Source organism: Aethina tumida, chromosome 7 (genome assembly GCF_024364675.1).
Source record: "Aethina tumida isolate Nest 87 chromosome 7, icAetTumi1.1, whole genome shotgun sequence".
Classification (NCBI taxonomy): Eukaryota; Metazoa; Arthropoda; class Insecta; order Coleoptera; family Nitidulidae; genus Aethina; species Aethina tumida.
In genome coordinates, this window is record NC_065441.1 from 7,598,836 (window position 1) to 7,624,653 (window position 25,818).

Below are 25,818 nucleotides of genomic sequence, written 5' to 3' on the forward strand. Positions count from 1 at the left end.
CGAGAAAATAATATTTTTTATTAGTTTTAATGTCTTTTTTACTAATGAACAATCTAATTTAAAAATGTTTTAATACATTATGTTTCAAGAATTCAATGGATTGTTATCATCAGCGGTATTTTTTTTAATATATATATATATATATATATATATATATATATATATATATATATATATATATATATATATAATTTTTTATTGAAAGTTAAAAGAGATTTAATAATATTAAAAAAACCTAATAAATATGTGTCATAGTTTGGGTACTTTTTATAATAGTAAAGTTGTAAAACCAACTTAACCTAATAAAAGTATTTATGAGAGTAAATATTTTTTAAGTCCATCTATTTTGTATTTAAAAAATTGTATAAAATAAATTGATTTTTTTGTAAATTGTAGTATCTTCAACGACATTGCACAATTAAATGAGACAAATTTATTTTTCCTAACCTAACCTTACTTTATTAACTTTGTATATTGTATATAATAGAGTAAAATTAAATGAGAAATTTGATAGATCTAATTCTACTTTAGTTAACCTAATCTTTCCTAACCTAATCTAACCTAAACTTACACTATTAATTTTATGTATCTCAGAAATTGTTATGTATAATGTATATAACAATATTGTAAAATTAAATGAGAAATTTGATAAAAAAATTTTAGGTACTCTTGATAGTTTTAAAATCCATCTAATCTAACTTTACTTAACCTTATCATTCCTAACCTAATCAAACCTAAATTTACTCTATTAATTTTGTGTATTTCGGAAATTGTTATGTATAATGTTTATAACCATATTGTAAAATTAAATGAGAACTTTGATAGAAAAATTGTAGGTACTTTTGATAGTTTTAAAACCCACCTAATCTAACTCTACTTAACCTTATCATTCGTAACCTAAGCTAAACTAAACTTACTCTATTAACTTTGTGTATTTCGGAAATTGATGTGTATAATGTATATAACAATATTGTAAAATTAAATGAGAAATTTGATAAAAAAATTTTAGGTACTCTTGATAGTTTTAAAATCCACCTAATCTAACTTTACTTAACCTTATCATTCCTAACTTAATCAAACCTAAATTTACTCTATTAATTTTGTGTATTTCGGAAATTGTTATGTATAATGTTTATAACCATATTGTAAAATTAAATGAGAAATTTGATAGAAAAATTGTAGGTACTTTTGATAGTTTTAAAACCCACCTAATCTAACTCTACTTAACCTTATCATTCGTAACCTAAGCTAACCTAAACTTACTCTATTAACTTTGTGTATTTCGGAAATTGATGTGTATAATGTATATAACCATATTGTAAAATTAAATGAGAAATTTGATAGACAAATTTTAGGTACTCTTGATAGTTTTAAAATCCACCTAATCTAACTCTACTTAACCTTATCAATCCTAACCTAATCAAACCTAAATTTACACTATTAATTTTGTGTATTTCGGAAATTGTTATGTATAATGTATATAACAATATTGTAAAATTAAATGAGAAATTTGATAGAAAAATTTTAGGTACTCTTGATAGTTTTAAAATCCACCTAATCTAACTCTACTTAACCTTATCATTCCTAACCTAATCAAACCTAAATTTACTCTATTAATTTTGTGTATTTCGGAAATTGTTATGTATAATGTATATAACAATATTGTAAAATTAAATGAGAAATTTGATAAAAAAATTTTAGGTACTCTTGATAGTTTTAAAATCCACCTAATCTAACTCTACTTAACCTTATCATTCCTAACCTAATCAAACCTAAATTTACTCTATTAATTTTGTGTATTTCGGAAATTGTTATGTATAATGTTTATAACCATATTCTAAAATTAAATGAGAAATTTGATAAAAAAATTTTAGGTACTCTTGATAGTTTTAAAATCCACCTAATCTAACTTTACTTAACCTTATCATTCGTAACCTAAGCTAACCTAAACTTACTCTATTAACTTTGTGTATTTCGGAAATTGATGTGTATAATGTATATAACCATATTGTAAAATTAAATGAGAAATTTGATAGAAAAATTTTAGGTACTTTTGATAGTTTTAAAATCCACCTAATCTAACTCTACTTAACCTTATCATTCCTAACCTAATCAAACCTAAATTTACACTATTAATTTTGTGTATTTCGGAAATTGTTATGTATAATGTATATAACAATATTGTAAAATTAAATGAGAAATTTGATAAAAAAATTTTAGGTACTCTTGATAGTTTTAAAATCCACCTAATCTAACTTTACTTTACCTTATCATTCCTAACCTAATCAAACCTAAATTTACTCTATTAATTTTGTGTATTTCGGAAATTGTTATGTATAATGTATATAACAATATTGTAAAATTAAATGAAAAATTTGATAGAAAAATTGTAGGTACTTTTGATAGTTTTAAAACCCACCTAATCTAACTCTACTTAACCTTATCATTCGTAACCTAAGCTAAACTAAACTTACTCTATTAACTTTGTGTATTTCGGAAATTGATGTGTATAATGTATATAACCATATTGTAAAATTAAATGAGAAATTTGATAGAAAAATTTTAGGTACTTTTGATAGTTTTAAAATCCACCTAATCTAACTTTACTTAACCTTATCATTCCTAACCTAATCTAACCTAAACTTACTTTATTAATTTTGTGTATTTCGGATATTGTTATATATAATATATATAACAATATAGCAAAATTAAATAAAAAATTTGATATAAAAATTTTTTGGTACTCTTTATATTAAAGACTATTTTCAGAGTTTTAAAACCAATATAACCCAATCCTACTTCACCAATTTTATCTTACTTTACTTAACCTAACCTAATCTTTTTTTATTAATTTTGTATATTTGAGAAATTGTGTTGTATGATGTATTCAACAACATTGTAAAATTAAATGGGGAAATTATATATAACAATAAAAATCGATAAACATTTACGATGTTCATCATTCAATTAATTGATTTGCTTCGTAGGTATAGTATGTAGTTTGGAATAACAAAAATATTTAAAATCTTATTCTTCTTGGTATAAAATATTTAAATAAATATATAAAATAATTAATAATAATAGTGTGAAGACAACCAAAATAAAATATTATCTGTCGGTATCCTCGTATCGTTTTAGTTGTGTCACCGCCCCCAATCCGAATCGTTTAACACACAATCGCGGCCCGTTCGCAATACATAATTCGAAATTTGTCATCGAAAAGAATTTCGATTTCCTATTTAAACGCATTGTCGTGCGATAGGTGGTGAATGCTCACATGGATTCGCGTTGATTGGCGCCAGTAGGCGGCAGAAATTCATCGGCAACTCTTCGCCGGTTCTGATGGAATAACGGGCGACAATTTATGTTCGTATGGGCACCATACTGCGTCACTGTATGGCGGCCAAATTGCTGCTGGCAGATCAATCTTGGCGGCATTGTGCCGGGGCGCGTAACGGAAAAAAAAAATGTATCCACCCCGCCCGCACGCGGTCCCGTTTCCAATAACCGGTGGCTGCGGCTAAGGGCGCAATTCGGTGATTCGGCAATTTCGGACGACGATGTGGCAGAGCGTCTGTTTTCGACAGCGCGACGGTTCAAATAAACTGAATACAATCGACGGATGTGCGTAAGGTTAATAATGGGATCGTTTTGGCTGATGGGATCGATAGATGCGATTTTGCGAGAGAGAATAACGAATGAATTGTATTATACCATTTTTACTCGTATTTTGTGTTAATTTACTCACATATGGATTTATTATTGTGATTAATATATCTTCTCTTTTCAAATAACTTTAGTTTAGACCTCAAAATATATACAAACTACTGAACATATCAAATTTTTAAAAATATCTTCTTAACATCTCTCCTTTTTTAATATGTACATATATATTTATGACAGTTTGAAGATATTGCATATTATTATATTTTAAATCTAATTATAAATAACATTTCTAATTTAATTAATTAACTTAATGAACGAAACACAAAGATCATTAATTAATTCAAGAAACTAATAGCCTATTGTTTTGCAAATATTTTATTACATTTTAATATTTCAACAGACACAATTTTATTAAATATTATCTTGCAATTTTGTTTTAGTCAATGTAAAATATATGGATAAATTTATACTGTACTTTTATGTATTAAACAATATTAAATAAAATATTTATTTATGAAAGTTTGAAGATATTGAATATTTTCATATATTTTAGTATTAAATCTAATTATTAAAAAAACTCCTAATTTAATTAATTAACATTTTATTAAACATTTTATTATCTTAAAAAAATACTGATATTAAATAAAAAAATTGAAAAATTTTTAAACTATCTAAAAAAGTATATAAATATTTTTAGAAATTTTAGAGTTTGATTAAAAATTATAAAAATTATATTTCTAATTTTTAGGAATTATTTTATTTTAGTAATTTAATAAAAATTGTAAATTAAAAATTTATATTCTATAATATAATTTTTTCTATTAAATAAGTTAATTAAATAAGTTATTTAATAAATATCTAATTGAAGAGATATATGTTTTTTTATAAATATAACAATATTTTATATTTTTGTTAGAGATGTGAATTTCATAAAATTAAAATTTTCAGTTTTATTATTAGATTTGTTTAGATGCTTCATTATCTCATTAAATAGCGAATAAAACATAAAGATCATTCATTAATAACTCTCTTAATTTAATTGATTAACTTTTTATATCCTAAAATATACTGAAATTTGAAATGTATCTATGTCTAAAAATGTATGTAAATAGGAATTTTAAAATTTTATTGAATGTTTGAAAAAAGTGTCATTTTTCAGAATTTTTTTATTTGAGTAATTTAATAAATATTAATAGTTGAATATTTATGTTATATTATGTATTTTTAATTTTTTATATTAAATAATTTAATTTAAGATTTGATGGAAGAGATATTTGTTTTCATAAAGTCTGAAATGTTCAATTTCATTTTGAAAAAATCTTAGTCTTAAAATTTGCTTAGATAATTAATGTTTTGATTAAATAATAAGGGAAACATATATGTCATTGATTAATTCATATATTATAACTTATTATTTAATAAGATAATAATTATTTTTTAATGCTTATTATCTTGCTGTTTTGTAATAATAAATAAATGTCTAATATATGGATAAATTTACACAGTAAATTTTATGTAGCAAAAAATATTAAAATTAATAATTTTTGCTGTTTTGTAAATCTTTTACTAATCTTTTACTAATTACATTTTAAATTAATTTTTAAATATCATTTAAAAATAAATAAACGCACAACTCCAAAACAGTGTTTAATGTTAGTTATATTTAGTGTGAACTTTATTACATTCTAAATTATATAAAAAGAGATTTTATTATTCTAATTGGTTGTGTTATTAAAATTTAAAAAAAAGGAATGGACTATAATAAAAATTTCTTAATACATTTACAAAAATTAAAACCAATTAATGTAAAATAATATTTTTTCAAATATTTTTAACATTATTTTTATTCGTTAAAAACCCACAAACTTGTTTGAAAAAATGGATAAATATAATTTAATAACAAAACTTAACAAATGGCCTTATTTTTTATTAAAATTATTTATTTATGATTATTTGAAATAATAAATAATTTCTTATATTTTAGTATTAAAAAAAACTTCTAATTAAATTAATTAACATGTTATTTTCATTTAATAATATTTGTAACTTATATTGTAAACTTTATAACTTTCTAAATTTTATAAAAATGAAAAGATTTTATTATCACAAGGTTTAGGTTTGTGACTGTTTAAATTTAATAAAGAAATAGATTATAATAAAAAAAATTAATATAAATTACTAAACATTTCATATAAATTATTTAATGGGAGTTTCCTTTTATTATTTTGAAAAGACGTGGCTCAATCGGTTCCAAACGTATCATCTATCATCATAAAATTGACTCTCGTATAAAATTAATCAGTGAAGAATCCTCGTTGACACTAATACCATCACAGTTATTCGATACACACATATCCATTACACAATACCCAATATCGTTGACAAGCAACCACTAAATCAACTAAAGTGGTTCGACACCGGAGTGGGCATCTCACTCACCATCTCGATTTGATCTTGTCGTGCAGACGCCGGTTCTTTTTTTTTTCGCCGTGCATTTATCCGTTCAGATCGGGGCTGAAGTCAAGGTTTATTTAAAAAAAGGACGAGCTCGGGCCACGATAAACTACAATGGGCATTGTTGTTGAAGAGCGTTTATTGTCGGATTTTTCGGCCGATGAGACGACGTCTTGTGTGCGCCAGAAAAATAAATTCCACTCGACGAAATCGACGACGGTTTTCGGAGCACCGTTACAAAACAGTCAATAACGGCGATACTGTTCACTTTCCGATGCGGTCAACTGCAATGGGGCACTCCGTTATTACATGTCCGGGACTCGACCGGACTCGGAAACGTCCAATTAGGGAATTTGTTTAGAGCAATCGATTTTAAACTAATGATATGGTACTAGGAGTAATCGACCCAAATTTTAATTTGCATATGTCATTATTCATTTGTTCAAATGAGTATTTATTATTTCACAACTTAAAACTTGGTGGTCAATTTTAAGAATATAATGTTATTTCTTACTTAATTGAGACAAATTGTAGAAGTGAATATCGTGTGGTAGAAATAAACAATTCATTTATTGACTAAAGGTTAAGTTAAATTGGCATCGATAAGGTTAACATAATTAAGTTAAATTAGAGTAGATTAAGTTAAATGACCCAATATTAGATTTCGTATTTTTAGCCATTTTTATAAAATTATGCTTGAAAAAATGATAAATGATACAATTTCAAGGGTTGAAAATGAAATGAGTTTGAAAACATACATACAGTATTAACCCTCTATGTCATATGACTACACCATCGCAATAACTAGTTAGAAAGTGTACAGCAATAAATCCTAATCCGGTGTGAATTCGGTGTTGATTCGTAAACCCCGAAATTGTTTTTCGGATCGGGCCGAAAGCAGTTTTAACATGTATCGTTTTGTGTCCTGGCCGTGTCTATATGGGGTGTGAAGTGAAGGGGAAATTAGACACTGCATGTTCTGTTTAGTGTATTTTGAGGGATTTAACCCTCCGGGATACGACTAGTCATTAGGGCATTACTTGGAAATTAATTTACAACAGTAACCAGTTTGTAGGATAATGAATAGAATATAGACTCATTACATACAAGAGGGGGCTGGCTCGACTCTCGAAAACATTAAGTAATTTCAGCCGCATCGATGATTTGGTCCACTGCCAAACTGGTTGTTACTTGTTGGATACTTTAGCCGGTTAATCGATTGCCAAAATAAATATGAGAGGGATGAAAGCATACAAAAAAGTTTAAAGTGACAGGTTTAAATTTAGAGGGTGTGACATCATTATTATAGTTACAGGATTCAAGGACATTAATTGGTTTTGACCACAATATACATTGTGGCAAACTTAATTTTATATTATATTAATTTTAAAATTCATATCATACTATTATAATTAAATAGTTTTATTAATTGAACCTTGTTGGATATTATTGGTATAAAAGATAGAAATATGTTAAACTAAATATTATAATGATACTATCAAAAAATACATATTGTGAAAAGTTTTATTACATTATTTATATAATTTTAAGATATAAGGGTATTAAAAAGTTTATAATAATTGTTGAACCTGTACAAAGTTTGGTTAGATATCTTTGGAATAAGATATGTAAATAATGTAAAGATTATAATAAGACATTAATCTCTTAAAAATTTAAGATTCGAGGATATTAATTAGTTTGTAACATTAATGTAATTTTGTAATTTAAAGGTATGTCGTATATTTTTATAATTTATCAAACCTCATTTGCTCCAAAACTCACAGAAAGCAGTCCGAAAATAATTAAAATTTAATTGCGTAAAAATCGCGGAGCGAGACGGACAGGGGGAGGGTCCGCAGGAATGGGGAATATTGGCCTCGAAAATAACCAGTTACTTAAAACAAACAAGCAGTAAGCGCTGATGTTAGTTCATTAAAGGAAAGCTTCTGTTCAAGTTACGTCATTAGTCGCGTTAGGCAACCGAACGTCAGAACAAAAGTTGCACAACTTCATAGACCGCCCCCGCGACGCCGCCAACCCCACCCCCCTCCACCTGCCTCTATTAGCAGGCAGCCAACATAATTACTTCGTTAGTAAAATTCTTGCCAACTACGTTCCGCCGCCGAACGCGTCCCCACCCTGCCCCCACGCTCCGCCGGTCCCCGCCAGTCGAGCCATCTTTACGACTTTAATTTAATTAAGACGAGGTGAGATGAAATTTGTTGACAGGACTTCTTTATTCCTGATGGAAAATCGTTAGGGTGCAGCCCTTTGTCGTCTTCTTCTTCTTCTGCGGTGTTTAAACAGGTCGCAATGATTTTCTTCAATTTCTTTTAATATCTGCATTATATTATGCATTTACTTAATTATTATTAAATGTTGAATTTATTTTTTTTAATTCTTTCACAAAATTGGAAGAGAATTCTTAATTATTTCTCAGTTTCTAAAAAATTGATTGAGAAAACAGTATTGACCAAAAATTTAAATTAATTTTTACACATTAAAAAAATATATAACAAAAAAGTGATGTAAAGAAAAAATAAAATATTAAAATTTTGTTTATTAAACTTGTTAATTTTTTGTTAAAATTGAATCTTTAAACTTTTACAACTGATTAAAACGAGATATAAAAGATTTTATTGACAATTCTGGCTTGCCTTTTCATAATATGATAAAATGTCAACTATTGTAAGCTGTTTTATTTTTATTAAATTAATTATGACAATAATTGACCTCAAAATATGATTGTCACATATAAAAGATACGAATCTAGTAAGTCTGCTTAGTTATCAAGTTTTAGTTTTAAAACAAATCAAATAAAAATATATAACCAAAAAAATTCGTTCTTTTATTTATTTATGAGAAAAGATAGATTTTAGATGTCTTTATTACAAATAAAAAAATTGTCGTTAAGTATTAATTACTTATATTTATTATTAGAAAAAAACAATTAGTCCCAATTCTTTAAAAATTGTTCATAGCAATTTACTTAAAACTATAAGAATATTGAGGAGAAATAACTTACTTAGAAGTTAGACTTACTATTAAAAATATGAAACGATTACTTGTCATATTTCATTAACCCATAAACAAATAATAAAGATGTAAGCAAATTGTTTTGTTGTTTGTATTAGTAAATGAACAAAAATAAATAAAATTTCACTTATTATTAAATAGATAATTAATATAGATCAAAATTTCAAAAATTCACTTAACAAAGTTTTTATTTAAAACCTGCTATTAACATATATGGCTGGTAAATTGAAATAATAATAAAAAATACGTTACAACTTGATTTGTAATTTATAATTTCATTTTTATATATTACCTCATATTTATTAATAATTTCATTTTTCAAAATTGAATTTAAACTTAGCCTTGTATAATATAATTGTGTATTGTTTTATGTTTCAAGTATTATTATATTTACAAATAATTCTATAAATATTATATTTATAAATAATTAGTAAAAAAAATTAAAAATCTGATGCCTAATGAAATGATTCTATAACTAATTTGATTATAGAATCATTTTAATAATAGCATAAAATACAGTTAATAATAATGATAAGTATAAAATAAGTTAAAATATTATTATTTTAATATTAGTTTTAACTCTAATTCATAAATAATTGATTAAACTTTAAAATCATTTATTTTTTTAATAAAAAGTGGATGATTCTGATCTTGATTAGTGATAAATATAATTATATATAATAAGTAATATTAGATATAAAATAAAAATGGAATCTACATCTCGTTTAAACTACTTTTCGAAGTTTTTAAAATTTCTATATTAAAATTAAATTTAAATTAAAAATAAAATCATACATTTTTTCATATTCATATATTCTTTTTTATTTATTAGATCAAAAGTGAACCTTTAAATTCCATTAACTCAACTTGGTATATATTAATTGAGTATTGTTTAATGTAATAATATTTATTCTTCGTAAACATAAATATTTAAATTATTAATTAATTCTTGAATTTTAATCAAGAATTTTAATAATAGTGACTAACTATAATTTTCAATAATTAATTTCTATTAAAACGAATATGTTTTTAAAATATGAATTTAAATTTAAATTAAATTTTACTATTTTAAGAATAAACGCCCGTTTTTTGTCCAATTTATTGGTAGTATATTATAGTGTAGGCAACATGTTAAATTTTAGATTAAGTTGGCAGTTGTAACCAGTGCATGTTTTTAAACAAATTTTGTTTATAAGTTAGTAACATTGGATAATATCAAAAGTTACTAAAAAATGATTAGAAAATTGGGCAATACAATACAAGTAACAATAAATTTTACAAATACAAATGCCAAAATTTTAAGTTCACCAACAAATATCAAACAAAATATTTCAAAAATAACATTTGTAATGTTTTGTATAAAATATTTTTTTAACAATTGGTAGTATTGAAATATTTATGTTCAACAACTTATCAGTGATTTTGGGGTCCCAAGCCCACCGCACCACCTCTTTGATCATTTCCGTCATTTACATCTTACGTGCTTCACACACCGACAGAAAAAAAAAATAAACAGACATCAAAAAATAATAATCGCGTCGTCGACACGCACCGCGTCGCGGCGGCAGGCGTCCCGTCGCAAATTACCATGGACAATGAGCAAGGAAAGAGCCGGAGTAGGAGCGCTCGGCCCACTAATTACGATCGAGAGGCGAGAGGCGAGAGGCGAGAACGCGGCAAGAGCGTAGACAAAAGTCGAGAGCGTCGAGAGAGAGTCGGTTGGGTGCGCTGCGATCGCGCCCTCTCATTGGCCGATGGGGCGACGCCTCGAAATGGCTGCCCGCGATGAATGAACCCGCGTAGTATGTAGTAGTAGGACAATTCATGGGTAGGATGCATCCTGATCCGGATTGCCGTTGATGTGCTTCCAGGTGGCGTGAAGAAGTGGATGGCGACGATGGTTGGGTGCACCGTGTAAGGTGGATTCGGTTATTGTTCGCAGGTCGTTGATGAAATGTTGCATTGTGACGTTGTCAATTAGCGATGGTTAATTAAACCGTTACGGGATGGGAAGGTCGAATTAACGAAACACTTGATTGTTTTGAAAGAAGTGTGGAAATTTCATGTTTCGAAGACTTCGTGAGTGGGTTTCAAAAACATTCTGCTCTTTCAGCTGTGAAATTTCAGTTTTTAATGAATATTATCTTTCTAGAGGCCAAATTGTCTAAATCATTTCAAGCATTCAGGAGTCGCCAGAGTTAGAATGTTCTTTGAAATTCGTCAATTCGTCTTCTCAAACAAATACCTTTTATAATTGGCTTTACCAGATATGATTTTAATGAATATGATTTGGACCTAAGTTAACCTGACCTATGAAATTTAGCTATTTATGTCAAAATTTCATCATAAAAGTAATATTACAAGCTTCCTTGACATGATGGAATATATTACCTACGATTGATGTTCTGTGATTAAGTAACTTAAGTAATTGCTTTCTGTCCAGTCCACTTCAAAGCTTACATAGATTCCAAAATCACATACTTAACATTTACAGAAGTTTTCTGATATTAAACAATGATCTTAATCTTAAAAATTTTAATACTAAGCTATTATAGACCCCTACCTGTATCCTATCCTCCGGCAGATCCGTTTTCAGACTGAGCATCTCGCGAGCGTACACGTCCGGATAATGCGCATCCTTGAAGGCCTTCTCTAGTTCTTCTAGCTGATAGCTGGTGAATATCGTCCTGCCACATACCCACCAAGGGTAGTTAAACATGTAAGACACTATACGAAACTTAATAACTAAACCGAAACAATGAGCACTGCTTTTGATTTGCGCACTTTTGCCTAAAGGGAAATGAAAAATGGATGAGTACATCTTAAGACATCAAGCACATTTTCATGAAGGGAAGTCAGTGGTTGAGCTCTTAGGATGTGATTTTCGGTTATATATCAGTTTCTTGTGTTGTATGTTTGTTTTCGACACAAGCAACAAATAGAAAGAAGAGTTACAAGATATTTGTGACATTTCTTCAATGCTTTTTTAACTTGTAATTATAATATTTACATAATTATTATAACCTAAAGCTGTCCAACATGTATCACTTATTTTAGTTTATAGAAGTTAATAGTGACGTACTACTAATTCAAAAATTAGTAAATAAAGACAAAAGGTTTTTCTTTAATTTATGACATACAGTACAGTAATTTAAATCTGCGACCAAAAATGTTAATACAGATTTCAGTTAGGAAACATGTTAAGGTATGTGTCAAAACAATACCTTCAACAAAAAAATATAAAAGTTTTATAATAAGTGCGTACTATAAACATGAACTTTTTGAACATTTCGTCCATAGACGATTTCCCTTACTTGTGAAATATGAGAACTCGAGGATTGTTTATAACCCCAAGGTAGAACTACTCTTACAAATAGAAGAAGAAAGTTTGAAAACTGTTTAGAAAGGGCCAACTACGAGTAAAATAAATTGCTGGACATTTAAACTGTTATTTCTTAAAGACAAATATAGATGAAGGTTTTCAATAATTATACAATAATAGAATTAGCCAATTTTTGAATATGGATATACGTTATAGGTAACAATTTCTTGAACAGAACGAAAAGGAGACAATTTAGAAGATGGCATTGACTACAAAGATTATTCAAAAAATTATGATTCTAAAAGGCCTTTTCGAAAACTGTAAAAATATAATAAAATATCCTTCATAAGGAGCTAATTAATAAATTTTTTAAATAGATGTGTTATATGTAATAACATTTTCTTGAACTCAACAAAAAGAAAACAATTTAGAAGATGACTTTGACTGCAAAGATGTTCAAAAAAAAAACTTTCTCAAAAGCAGCAAAAATAATAAGATTTCCTTTATGATTAGCACATTAATTAAATAGTTTAACTATTGATCCAATGATGTAAGCTTCAAGAACAATAACAAGAAAGTTTGGGAACTGCTGAAGAAGAACTGTTTTACCTTAAAGGTATGAGGATGATGAGATGAAGAAGAAGATGAAAGCATTAAATAATAATAAAATAATAGATTTATGTACCAATTAGTCAATTTTTTGAATACACATAGTAGATCATGAAGACTCTCCAAAGACTCTCGACTCTAGAAAGTAATTTCTCTAAGAATTCAGATTATATAGAAGAATTATTTCTGGAAGAGAACTATTGGCTCAATGACAGAAGCCCCATGAGTAATAGATATAGCAGTAAACCTTAAGTGCAAAGTAAAAAAGAGTAAATAAAATACAAAGGACTTTTGTTAGAACACAATATTGGCACCAAACGGTGCCGATTTCAGTCCATTAAACCTACAATTGGAAATGCATGTGTAATAAACTCATCATCTGAAACTGTTAATTATCAAACACGATATCGTGTTTATTTAGTGATGATGTTGGACAGCCACGGTCGATACAATAGAAACGCCAGAACGTCTGCTGCACCTGCATGCTGTGACTCGCCAGAAATGTAAACATCTTCCGATCGTGTAAAGAAGGCCACGCGGTGCCGGGGAGCGACGGTGATAAAATAATTACATAATTAAAAATGCTATCCATTGTGGTCGAACATGAAAATGCCCATTTAACCGTCCACGTTTCAATGGCCGGGCAACATGTGTTTGCAGGAACCAGTCATTTACACGTCAATATCCGAAATAAATAGTTACCTATGACGCCTTTTCTTCTTCTTCTTTTTACTGAAGCCTCCTATGCCATCTGTTACCGAGAAATCTTTCGAATTGTCTATTTGGCCTGAAACAAAAAAATGACCAATTAATTACGATAATTGCTGCTGCGGCCAGGTGGCCGCCAATCAGTGCAGTTCAAGGAGCGTATACTAATCTAATTACAGGTTTTAACGTGTTTCTTTAATGGTTGTTTATTGATTACCTATTTTAGAAAATCGTATAATTTTGAATATATAGAAAAGTTTTCAGAAATACCCAGAAAAATAATGTCATTCGTATTTACAATGTATGTAAATACTTACACAGAGGAAGCAATTCCAGGAAATATACATATTATTTGAAACATTCCTTTTTAATAATTTTATATATATTAATAGATTTTAATTCAAAGGGAGTTAGTTATTTGAAAGTTCCTTTGGATTTACACGAAATATGTAAAATAAGACCATTTTATTTTTAAATTAAAGTAAAAAAATATTCTTCTTTCCCCATTAAAAAATTATATTTGATTAAAAAATTTCCAAGAACTGAAATTATTTATATCGTAAAGAAATAATACTAAATAAAATGTTTTGTGTGTATTTTGACCATTTCAAAAGACCAAAGCAAAACAATAAATATTTCCTAGATTGTTAAATTAATGGATTAAGGGGTCTTGAGTTTAAAAAAATATATATTATTTTAGCAATTAAAACACAGAGTATGACTCTTTTATAATTGACCAACAATTGTGCCTGTAAGTCATACTTATTTAACAATTGAAGAAATGAAATTTGTTGTGATATCGAAAATTTTAGAATGATAAAATAACTTTTTTAAACTTCTTCCGTTAATTTCAGATATAATAATTTCACCAGGCACTAAACAGTCAGTAAGAACCATCCCACAATGTTTTTGACATTTTTCTTAATCGAATATTGGTTTGAAATTGATAAATGTAACTATAAATTACATTATTATATTTATTCTTCCAAACGAAGAGATTTTATACATGTATTTTTAGAAATTTTTAATTTATTTCAAAATTGAATATAAAATTATGTTCTTATACCCATTTGGAAAATGCTGTCATGAATAAATATGATATTTCATACATCCTGGAAGTGTCAATTATTTCTGAGATTCGAAGGTTATACGTGCATTTTAAAGGGTTATTTATTGATTACCTGTACCAATAATAATTTGAGTTGACATGAAAAGGGGAGATTCGGAAGTTAAATGAAATTAAGATGGCGCTAATTGAGTTTGTAACGCTTTTTGACACTCATTCCAGCAGATTCGATTTTGCGTCCCATCAACACAGGTAATTAATAAAAAATTGCACGATTAGCATCCTCTTCCATCTCCGTTTATTTGACACACATTATTATGTGGGTTCATACGTATTTAAATAAATTTATATATTGTGGAGAAACAAACCAATTAAATCAAATTAAATATAAACTATATTTATATTATTGTTATTGCACGTTTTTATTTTCTAATTATTTTACTTCCTGTTCAATTTAAATATATCTTTAAGGAACTAAACAAATGCAGTCACAACTTTTTTGCCTTCTTTTTTATTTATAATCTTGTGAAGTATTTTTAGTTAATTTATCATTATTTTTCAAGTTGCTGATACAGTCAATCATTTTTGACCACCCAGTATGTTTAAAGATAAACAACTTAGTTAAACTAAGTCAATAAATAGTTTGTATAAATCGTGGCCTGAGCAATATTGGACAAATATATAATAGAATCCTTATTCCTTATATTTTATCGATTTTATTGAAGATGTAGTATTCAAATTATTCATTATTAATACTTTTTTTCAGTAAACTTCTTCCAATTAAATTGGTAGAGCAAATTACTTTTCAAGGAGGTTCTTGCATTATGTCTTCATTTCCTTAATGAATTTATAATTTGTTCCTTATTGTTCATGATTTTATTTGATCCTTTATTTTAAATTGAGTATTTTTAATATTAGATGAAAGTATAAGTTTCATATCTTACTTTCTATTATTTATATATATTATTAATTATATTTTAGTATAAGACGACAAATTTAAAATAAAAAAGGTGTCTTCTTTTCCCGTTATTTTAAATCATGATAAAATTTCTAATGCACTAATATTATGTATTTTGACATTTCTCTCCCCAAATTCATACACTCAGAACTTTTATACTATCTTTTTTTATTCAAAACCTTGTTTTATTTCTTATAAAATACTAAAATAATACATATAAATGAATATTTATGTAAAATTATTTTTTGTTACAACAATTTTATACATTTATTTTATTTATTCTTTAAGGTACAGTTACTCATTTTTGGTCGCACAGTATATTTAAGGTAAATCATTAATATACAGGGTGTTTCAAAATCCGAAATTTTTTAACCAGGTGTGCAATTCTAAATCAGTCGATTTCCAAAAAAAATCAAAAGAATCAAATTCCAAGCAGTATTCAAATTATTCATGATTTTTATTTTAAATCATTAAATATTTTATTTAATTTTAAAAAATATTATTTAAAACATAACATGTATTTTTAAATGTCAATGAAGTGAAGTGTAATTTTCTTATAATAATTATTAATTTATAAATATCGATACATGTACAAAAAAAAAAAACAAATAATTTATTTTATTTTTTGCTAATTATTTTTTAATTACATCAATTTAATACAATTATTATTATTTTTTAAGCAAGGGGAACATTTAATCATTTTTTGTCGCCTGATATATTTAGAAGTAAACAATGTAGTTAATACAAATTATAAATTATGATAACATTAATAATTATATTAAACGTTTTTTAAATGTTCTAACTAATTATGTAGCTGAAATTAATTTTTATACTCAAATCTTTGTTTTATGACTATTATGATTGATGAACATTTATCTTTCTTATTTTTTTAGTTAATGCAATTAAAAATTTATTCTAAGATCACAACCAATCAACCGCAAGGCATGTTTAAACAAGATATATTTTATCGATTATATTTCAATTATATAGTATTAATAAATAATAATAATTAAAATAATAAATAATTTGGTTTTGTTTCAATTTTACGTTAGAAATGTTGAATGTAGTCTAGAAAGGAATTAATTAAAAGGACACTAAATTAAATTTGGTAAAATTTACGCCTTTTACTCCTTGTAGTACCAATATGTCAAAATAAAAGATTTTTATTTGAAAGGTGAATGAATACTTGAATAGTCAGGTTTTGGGATTCGCATAATATAAAATGGTATTATATTGTGTAACGATGATGTCTGGATAACTGCATAATTATTTATGTGTCGACGAGTACTTTCACCTTGTGAAAACCATCGCCCAGTGTTTACCTTCCACACTCATGCATAATTCCTTGTACAAGTTTTCCAAACCGTCGGCTTATAACTTTAATTATCACTAATTAAAACCGTTCATTTAGACAGTGAGCCGAACAAAGCCGAACGATTTCCGACGCGGCGAGGCCATTATGGGTGCGTGATAAATAAAAAGAAGGAATTAAAAATGTGCGAGTGTGTGTGTGTGAGAGTGTGTTGGTGGCGAGCATTTAGAGGGCGAAAAGGAAGAAAGAAAGGACGAAAGAAAAAAAATATATAAATATAAACGAAGGCAGCAGACGACGGGCGACAATGGCAAAGAACGTCGACCATCATGGGCCACGGTTTTCACACCTTGGTTAACCCTTCGGGGGCCACCGGAATGCTCATACGGCCGTGAAAAAGGTGGGGCTTTCAAGATGTTCACACCTCGGTCCCATTCATACGTGCACACCGGGGCCCTTTTTTATTTCTCCTATTTTTCCACTCGCACCCCGAACCGCGGTCTCGTCCCGCGGTACCGCGGATCTCGCGTGCGTTCCTCGCTCCTCGTTGCACCCTTTGTTCCGTTTTTCGTTGACGGGCCCGCGACGGATTCACCGCGATTGTCGCGTTTGTTCGGCGGGTCTGCGGGAGACCGTAACGCGATATGTGCTGCCGATTCTGAGGATTAATTATTTCTCCTTTTTTTGTTTTTCTTTTTTTTCATTTTACGTTCGCACCGCCGACGCAAATGCGCCGCCGAGTCGCGAGGATCAACAGGGATTTTTCTCTACTTGCACCTTTGGATTAACTGTCGACTACGAAATTAATTGCGTCGCTAATTAGCGACAATTTTAAGCAAATTGCCAACACTCAGTACGACCAAATGACGACTCTCGTTTAAAGTTTACCTTGCAATTAGATGAATTGTCTTTTGCAACTTCTAAATTGTGACTATAATTTTGCAGCATTTTTATGATAACATACATAATTTTATTTATAAAATAAAGTAATATAACATTAGTAATATTTAGTACTATTATTGTTAATTTTATTTAAACAGTCGGAACATACACACATATACTTGATAGATTAATTTCTATGAAATTGATGATGCATTTTTTAAAAGGTTCCTTTATAATATTTCCTGTGATAATTGCAAAACGTGTATATCTCCTGTAAAATATTTTCTTAAGAGAATTCTTTATTCCTTTTTTACACATATAGAATAATCTAAGAATATCAAGCTTCAATTAGTATTTATAGTTTTAATTTATTTACATATATTTTTTATATTTTGTTAATAATTTAGTTTGATTATATTGAATATAAAATAAAACAAGGAACTGGACTTTATATTAAATATACATAAAATATGCATTTGCATAATTTTAGTATAATATAAAATTTAACATTTTATTTAGAAAAATAAATTATTTTTATGCAAATATTATTAAATAGTAAATTATTTTAATAATAAAATATATAATTATTGGGAATTGAGTAAAAAATTATTTTGATTAAAAAAAATTTAATGCATTTTAAAAATAATTAAAAGACACAATAAATTAAATAAACTAATTAATTATATTATTATTATTATTATTATTATTATTATTATTATTATTATTATTATTATTATTATTTATTCTTATATTTACTTAACACACAATAATATTAATTAATAATAATACTAATATAAAGGTTAATGCTTTCGTAACAATTGTTTCCAATCCATATTTGTTCAGGTTTAAGACACGAACTAAATCATACCTCTGAAGAATATACTATATTCTGTTTCTGGACAATAAATTTTATTAATTATTATTTATTCTCTTATTTAGTTTTATAAAAGTAAATATTTTAAAAATTTATACACTAAAAAATCTAATACAATAAATATTTTTAATATAAATTGATTAGGGCATTTTCTTCTAACGAGATTAATATTTTTAGTCAAAATTTTAATCGACGATAAAATTGTTATAAATCTCAAAATATTAGATAAATGATTAACTTTATATTATATCAATATAAACGTAAATTTAACGTTCCTATGTTTAAAAAGAAAAAAATGTATTTTTAAACATAAATTTATAAAATGGAAACATATTTTAATGCATTATTTTATTGGGTATTGATTAAAAAATATCAGTTTTTGAAATTTTAATATATTTTAAAAGTAATCAAAAGAGACGTAACAACATACATAAAAAAATAATATAAAATTTATTGAATTTTATTTAATATTTTGTATATTATTTATATCATTTATAAAATAAAGAATATATTTCTATATATAAATTCATTCTTCAATATATATAAATATTAACTAATAAATAAAAAACAACTCTGCCTCTGGAGAATAAATTTTATATATTATTTGGACAGGAAACACTCAAATAGAAATATAAAAAAAATCTCAGTATATTTAGAGGAACTGATTTATCAAATTAATTAATTTAATTCTTAGTGAAATTCTGAAAGATTTCAATAAAAATATCCCAAACAATTTTCATTAGTTTTTAACTATAAAAAATGTACCCACATCTGAGTAGAAACAATTTGTTTGGCATACGTAGGGTCTTTTATCTTTTGAGCTAAAATCGAGTAATAAATTTCAGTTTCAGGGGTGCTTGATTTTTAAATGGATACGCTGAATACTGATTATTAATAGCTTTAAAAATTCATATATTCATTTGACATTTTATGAGACTTATTTCTTATTTCTTAAATAAGCACTACAACCAAAAAAAAAAAAAATAAGTAACAAAAGATTTTTACTGATTTTTACAATTTTTCATTCATTTACACCATTTCATTCCGGGCTTCTTAAAAACGTTAAACTAACAATTTAATGCAAATATTGTTGATTCGTAAACAGAAAGAAGAATACTACGAACAATAATCCCCGACAAAATATAATTTAGCGAACGATTATTTATGCGTGAACCCGAGTAATATACTTGATAATTTCAAACATTTAGCGAAGTATTTAATAGAGGGACAGTGCAGTGAAAGATAAGGGTGGCTGGGGCTCGGTCCCGGCTAGGCAGCTAGTTGTTGCCTGTAGTGTACTGACTTATGAAATACCATAGGGCCATTAGCACAATTTATGGACGACACAGGACTTGATTGCCTAGACTCCATTCGTCTCACCCCTTTCCATACCATAGAACTAATACTTAATAACTTCGGCGATAAATTTGTCACGCGGACGGACGGACACTGTCCCGGAAAGGGTCAACGGCGAAAGAAATCAAATTACACCACCCACAATTAACAATATGATTGATGGATGGATGGATGGATATCATTACCCGTAATCGACGAACAATTTCTCATCGCCAGCCACAGAAAATCGATACGAAAAACCGCAGCGAACAGCCCTAAAAAATGTAAAAATGTTTTAAGGTTGGAAGTTGGGAAATGAGTTCGTTGCTCTCGCAACCGCGTGGCATAATTTAGCACGGTTAATCGGAAAAAAGCAATTTGCCACTCGCGTCGCCCAAGACGCAAATCGATGTGTATCGAAGTTTAAAATTACCCATATGTCGTAATCCGGTAGAAAAAACGAAACGAAATAACTAATCAGAATTGGGGAGAAACACGCGGCCCAATAAGCTGCCGAGGCCCAGAAATTCAATTACGCCCTGTGAAGTGCTGATCCCCGGGGGGTAACGACCTCCCAACTCCCCCGGGGGGTATAAGCATGTCGTCGGGGAGCCTCGATACCATTATCACCCAGTTTATCAACTGCTACGAACCAATCACATTTTTATCGCACAATAAACTTTACTCGCTATGTTTATTTAGATTATTACTGATTAAAAAGAAATACATATATAAAATGATTTTTTAAAAAGTTTTTATGATGATGTGTTTAATTTATAACAATTCATGAACTGAAACTAAATAACGCAATTAAATAAATTAATGTGCCAGTAATATTCTTAATGTGGTACTGTAATTAGGCAATTGATAATGTAACATTTTTCACACTTCTGGAAGTGAGAAACTATTTATTTAATTTATTACAAACGAGAGAAACATACACGTCAATAACCATCATTATTTTGTGTATTATTAAACTTATTATATATATTTAAAAAAATTTATTAATTTTAATATATTGAACTTGATATGTTGATATAAAATTTGATACTTAATCAGTCTAATGGAATTAATCACTTCATTATCCTTGTTTTTATAAATCACCTAAAAATTGAAATCAACTTATTAAATATGAGTGATACATATAATAAAATTTATATGAAACTTTAATTATTGTAATTTTACGAATTAATATTAATTCGTCAAATTTATTGTCATTTATTTAATATTTTATATAATTTACAGTGTTTATTAGAAGAAATTTTAACTCACTTAATTTTAAATAAATTTCCAAATCTTAGAAAATGCAATTCTAATAAACAATATAATTATACAGAAATTGAAGTGATTAATTTGTTTTCAATTTCAAAATAAATGTCAGGTAATCTATTTTATTTTCTATATATATTCTTGATTCAAATTAATAAATATTAATGTATATTTTTCATCAATTATTTGTATTAAATTCCGTTTATTATTTGTAAATTAATTGTATTATTTTCGATAATTTACTTGATACTGAATTGAAAAATAATCTTAATAGACAGAAAAATTATTTTGAATAAATTTCAAAAAATTAATGGCAAACATTTTTTCTATGAATTTTAATTTTTCCATATGATTATGGATGTCCATAATTTTTTATGAAATTTGGTTTATATCCATTTCAGAAGGTGCAGTTAGATTTACTATAAAAAATTCATACCTAAAAAATGAGATATTGACTTTTGGCCAAAAAATGTGACAATTTATCTAGATTTATATATCATATTTTCATAATTGAAAAAAGTTTGTTAAAATGAGGCAAAAAATACACATTTTATGAGGGTGCTTTTAAATGAACCACTCTGTATATTTAAAGTAGCCTATCAGTATGAAATGACGGATTTACAAACCCTAATTCCATTGACACAATGATTTAGTGATAAAATATTTAAATCTTAAGCATTAACATTACAGTAATTAGTATTCAATTTAATTTTATGTATTATATATTATATAAATAGGTTAACGCTCCTTCACTTCCAGGAATCATAAAAATCAATAATTTTCTTACCGGTTGACGGTCAACAAATTACTTGCAACGAATTTGAATGCTTGCAAGACGCGTTTACGATGTTTCGTCGGTTTTTATTTATTTTTTTCTGTTGTATTCATATGTAAATGTGTCGAGTGGTTTGTTTTGTTACTTCTGACTGATTTGTCCAGTTTTACACATGAAGTTGTCTGCAATCTGTCAAATTTTCGTTTTATTGAAACAGTTTCTTTGGCTAAGTATTTCGTTTTGAGACACAACTATATTATTTGTGTAGGTAAATATGTGGTAAGTCTATTTTCTGAATACTAATATGACATTTTTTATAAACACCATAAAAACTGCAAGTTTGAAGGTGTTTATGTTAACAGTTGGCTATGAATTTGTAATGGCGCATTTAAAATTCTGTATTTCGATTCAAACCATAGTTTTAACATTTCTGTAAATCAAACTGAACTAATTTGTGTACTTACATGTACCTAATATTATAAATATGATTTATATACATATAAATTGAAATTGTCGTGTCTAGGTTTAAAAAAATCGACGGTGAACAAGTGAACTAACACACTTTTAACGGATTTTAATGACAGCAAAACGCTTCCGCGATTGCTGTCGTTAAACTCAGTTTGCCGTTCGTTTGTCCGTTTTTACCAAATGTTTTAGTGTTTATTATGTGAATGTCGACGTCTCGTGTTGTATGTTCGTCCTAACTGATTTGTGTGATTTTAACGCCGGATTAATTTGCAAACATTTTAACTGGTAAGTTTTAGTCGCACTGGTTAAAAAAGACACAACGATGTATTTCCTGTTGTAAATGGTACATCAATAATTGCGTTTTATGTTCATTTGGGCCATTGTATTAATATCGTTTATATTATTAATAAATAAAATGTAAATTTCAATATACAGTGTGGCCCAATTGAAAGCAAGGCACCCTCATAAAATTTGTATTTTTTGTCCGATTTTGACATTTGTCAAATTTTTTGCCCAAAACGATAATTTTTATGAAAATTGAAGAAATCTAACTAAATCACTGAATTAAACACCTCCAATTACTATATATAATATATAAAATATTTAAATTATAGACCATAAAATTTTGCTGAGTTGAATAATAACGCAAACAAATAATTTAATCTGTCTGTAATATTCCTAATATGATACTATACTATAATTAGAAAATTGATAATATAACATTTTACAAAGTTCCGGAAGCGAAAAAACCTATTTTTTAATTTATTACAAGCGTGAAAAACATTCTCATCAATGACCACCGTTTTTTTTGGTATAAAATTCCTTGTCTATAGTTAAAACCTTTTAATGTTTATTATTTGTAAATTTATTTGTGTAATTTTTTATAATTTATTTGTGCCAGAATTGAAAAATTATTCTAAGTAAAAAAAATCTATGTATTTTCCTGGTTCAAATTAATAAATATTAAATTATTTGTTATTTAAATCAGTATATTTTTAAATTAAAATCAAAAATTAATTACATAATTTTTTATATTTGTTTTATTGTTTTTAATAATCACATTAATTTTTGTTTAATATTTGTATAATTTTCTATAATTTACTCAAAACAAAATTGAAAAATAATCCTAATAAGTTAAAAAATATTTTGAATTTCAAAAAAAAAAAAAAATAATACTATTGAAATTCTGTTCTAGAAAGGTTTTTTATGTAATGTTGTTTATATCTTTATAAAAAAAGATGTGTAAACAACTTTTATTGTGCTACTATTCAAATAAAGAATCAATTTCACAAATGTAATGATGTAAAATTTTAATTATTGATAGATTATGAATTATGAAATAATAATTCTACAATACTATAAAACTTTATGTTTTAATTAATCATTACAATTAATTTCTTTAGAATTTTGTTTTTTTTAATATTTATAATATAATGTTTTCTCAAATTTATAGATATGGATCATTTTTCAAATAAAGGAACCCCTTTTATAAAGTTTTAAAATTAAATTATGTAATAAGAGTTGAACTGCAATTTTAGCAGCCATGTAAGATCTTCATAATAGAAATAAACGATAACTGGAACTCGTCGAAAAGCTTTAGAATTAATCTCTTATTGTTGTCGATTTTCCGACGCCGCACAATTCGCAAGTTAATAACGAAATCATTACGAAGAAAACTCCAATTTGCACACGTACTTAGCGCACCCCGAAGTCAATTAACATCGCCGACTAAACATTTGCCAATTTAATTCGATCAATCTGTCGCCTCCTGATCCCGTTGTCGTTTTATTTGTTTGTAGCTCATGCAATTCGTTAAGTGCACCAAACAGTTTCGCATGTTTCCGCGCGCGTGTAACAACCGAACGATGCCGTTCCCCAAGCGCTCCTAATCGTGCGTGAAGTCGTTCCCGCGGGACGCGTCCGCACGGGGAAGGCCACTCGTACAGATGTCCGGATAATCTATTAATTTCGGTCCCTTTAAATACTGCATCGGGCAGGTTCATTGGCATGTTTTTTCCTGTTTTCGATTTGCCGATTAATGCGATTCATGGGAGACGTGTCCCGGGGGATCGCGTGGATATGTGCGTGGCGAATTAGAGGAACATTTGGGCAAGTTTACCGGTTTTCAATTTTGAAAAACGATTCGATACTGCTCGTGAACTGTTTGATATTGTTTCGTGAGCAATTTTAAATCGGTTTACATGAACTTATTAGCAGTTACTATGTTTCGTATACCTTTAACATTTTTTATTGAACTGTATTATTATTTGAAAACTTTTTATGCCATTTCTAACTATGTTAATCAACATCAAAGTTATGCTGAAACCTGTATCAACTAAGTAATTAACCACTAAACCTATGTAACTTTTTAGGAAAGGAGCTGTCATTAAGATGCACCGAACTAACCTTTAGATGGAGCCTTCATAAAATGAATTTTATCAAAAAGTAGAACAACTGGATCCCACATAGATTAAGTAGAAAATTAAATTAGGCATTTGATAATTACCAATTCTTTCAGATATTGCAACTATTAACCTAAGTGTGGACAATGGATTGAAGCTAGTAATTCCTATGGAAAAATGTCTAAAAAGAGTCGCTTAATGTTTTACGTAAGTGATCAAATTCTTGAAAAATTTGCTCAAGGACGACTTAGGTAATGGCAAAGGCATCATCAAAATAACGAAAAACCATACGTCGCATTAGAAACTAGTAGAAAGTTTCAAAATGTTAAATGGGATGTTCTACCTCAACTCTACAAACATATAATCCAAATGTATATTCATGTATCTATTATTTATTTTTTTTACATTTAATTATGAAGAACAAATCAACACTAAACTCGATTTTTTCCAGAAACCCATAATGAATTTGCTTGTAGAACTTTGGCAAAAAATTTTGATTATAATTATAATTATTTTATAATCTAATATAAAATGTCAATTAATGTTACCCAATAATAATGTGTCTTTAGCAATCCACAGTGGTTAATGATAAAGTAGGCTTTGTTTCCAAATGTGAGCCTTTTGAAGTAAATGTTCAGCTGCCATCATTAACAGTTAATTTATTTGGTTACACTTAGTTAAT

General features: G+C 27.4%; 1 protein-coding gene and 1 long non-coding RNA gene across 2 annotated transcripts in view; one reads left to right on the forward strand and one right to left on the reverse strand.

The window, feature by feature from the left end:
• The window catches only part of LOC109595244 (visual system homeobox 2), a 90,375-nt gene that overhangs the window by 27,509 nt on the left and 37,048 nt on the right, over window positions 1-25,818 (reverse strand). The window contains exons 3-4 of the mRNA XM_049969496.1: window positions 13,790-13,874; window positions 11,720-11,843 (exon numbers count right to left, since the gene is read on the reverse strand). Of these exons, the coding sequence (XP_049825453.1) occupies window positions 11,720-11,843; window positions 13,790-13,874 (209 nt within the window). The remainder of the gene's footprint in view (window positions 1-11,719; window positions 11,844-13,789; window positions 13,875-25,818) is intronic.
• LOC126266179 (uncharacterized) lies at window positions 22,824-25,565 on the forward strand. The gene is made up of 2 exons (XR_007548648.1): window positions 22,824-23,019; window positions 25,107-25,565. It is a non-coding gene; the product is annotated as an uncharacterized LOC126266179 (long non-coding RNA).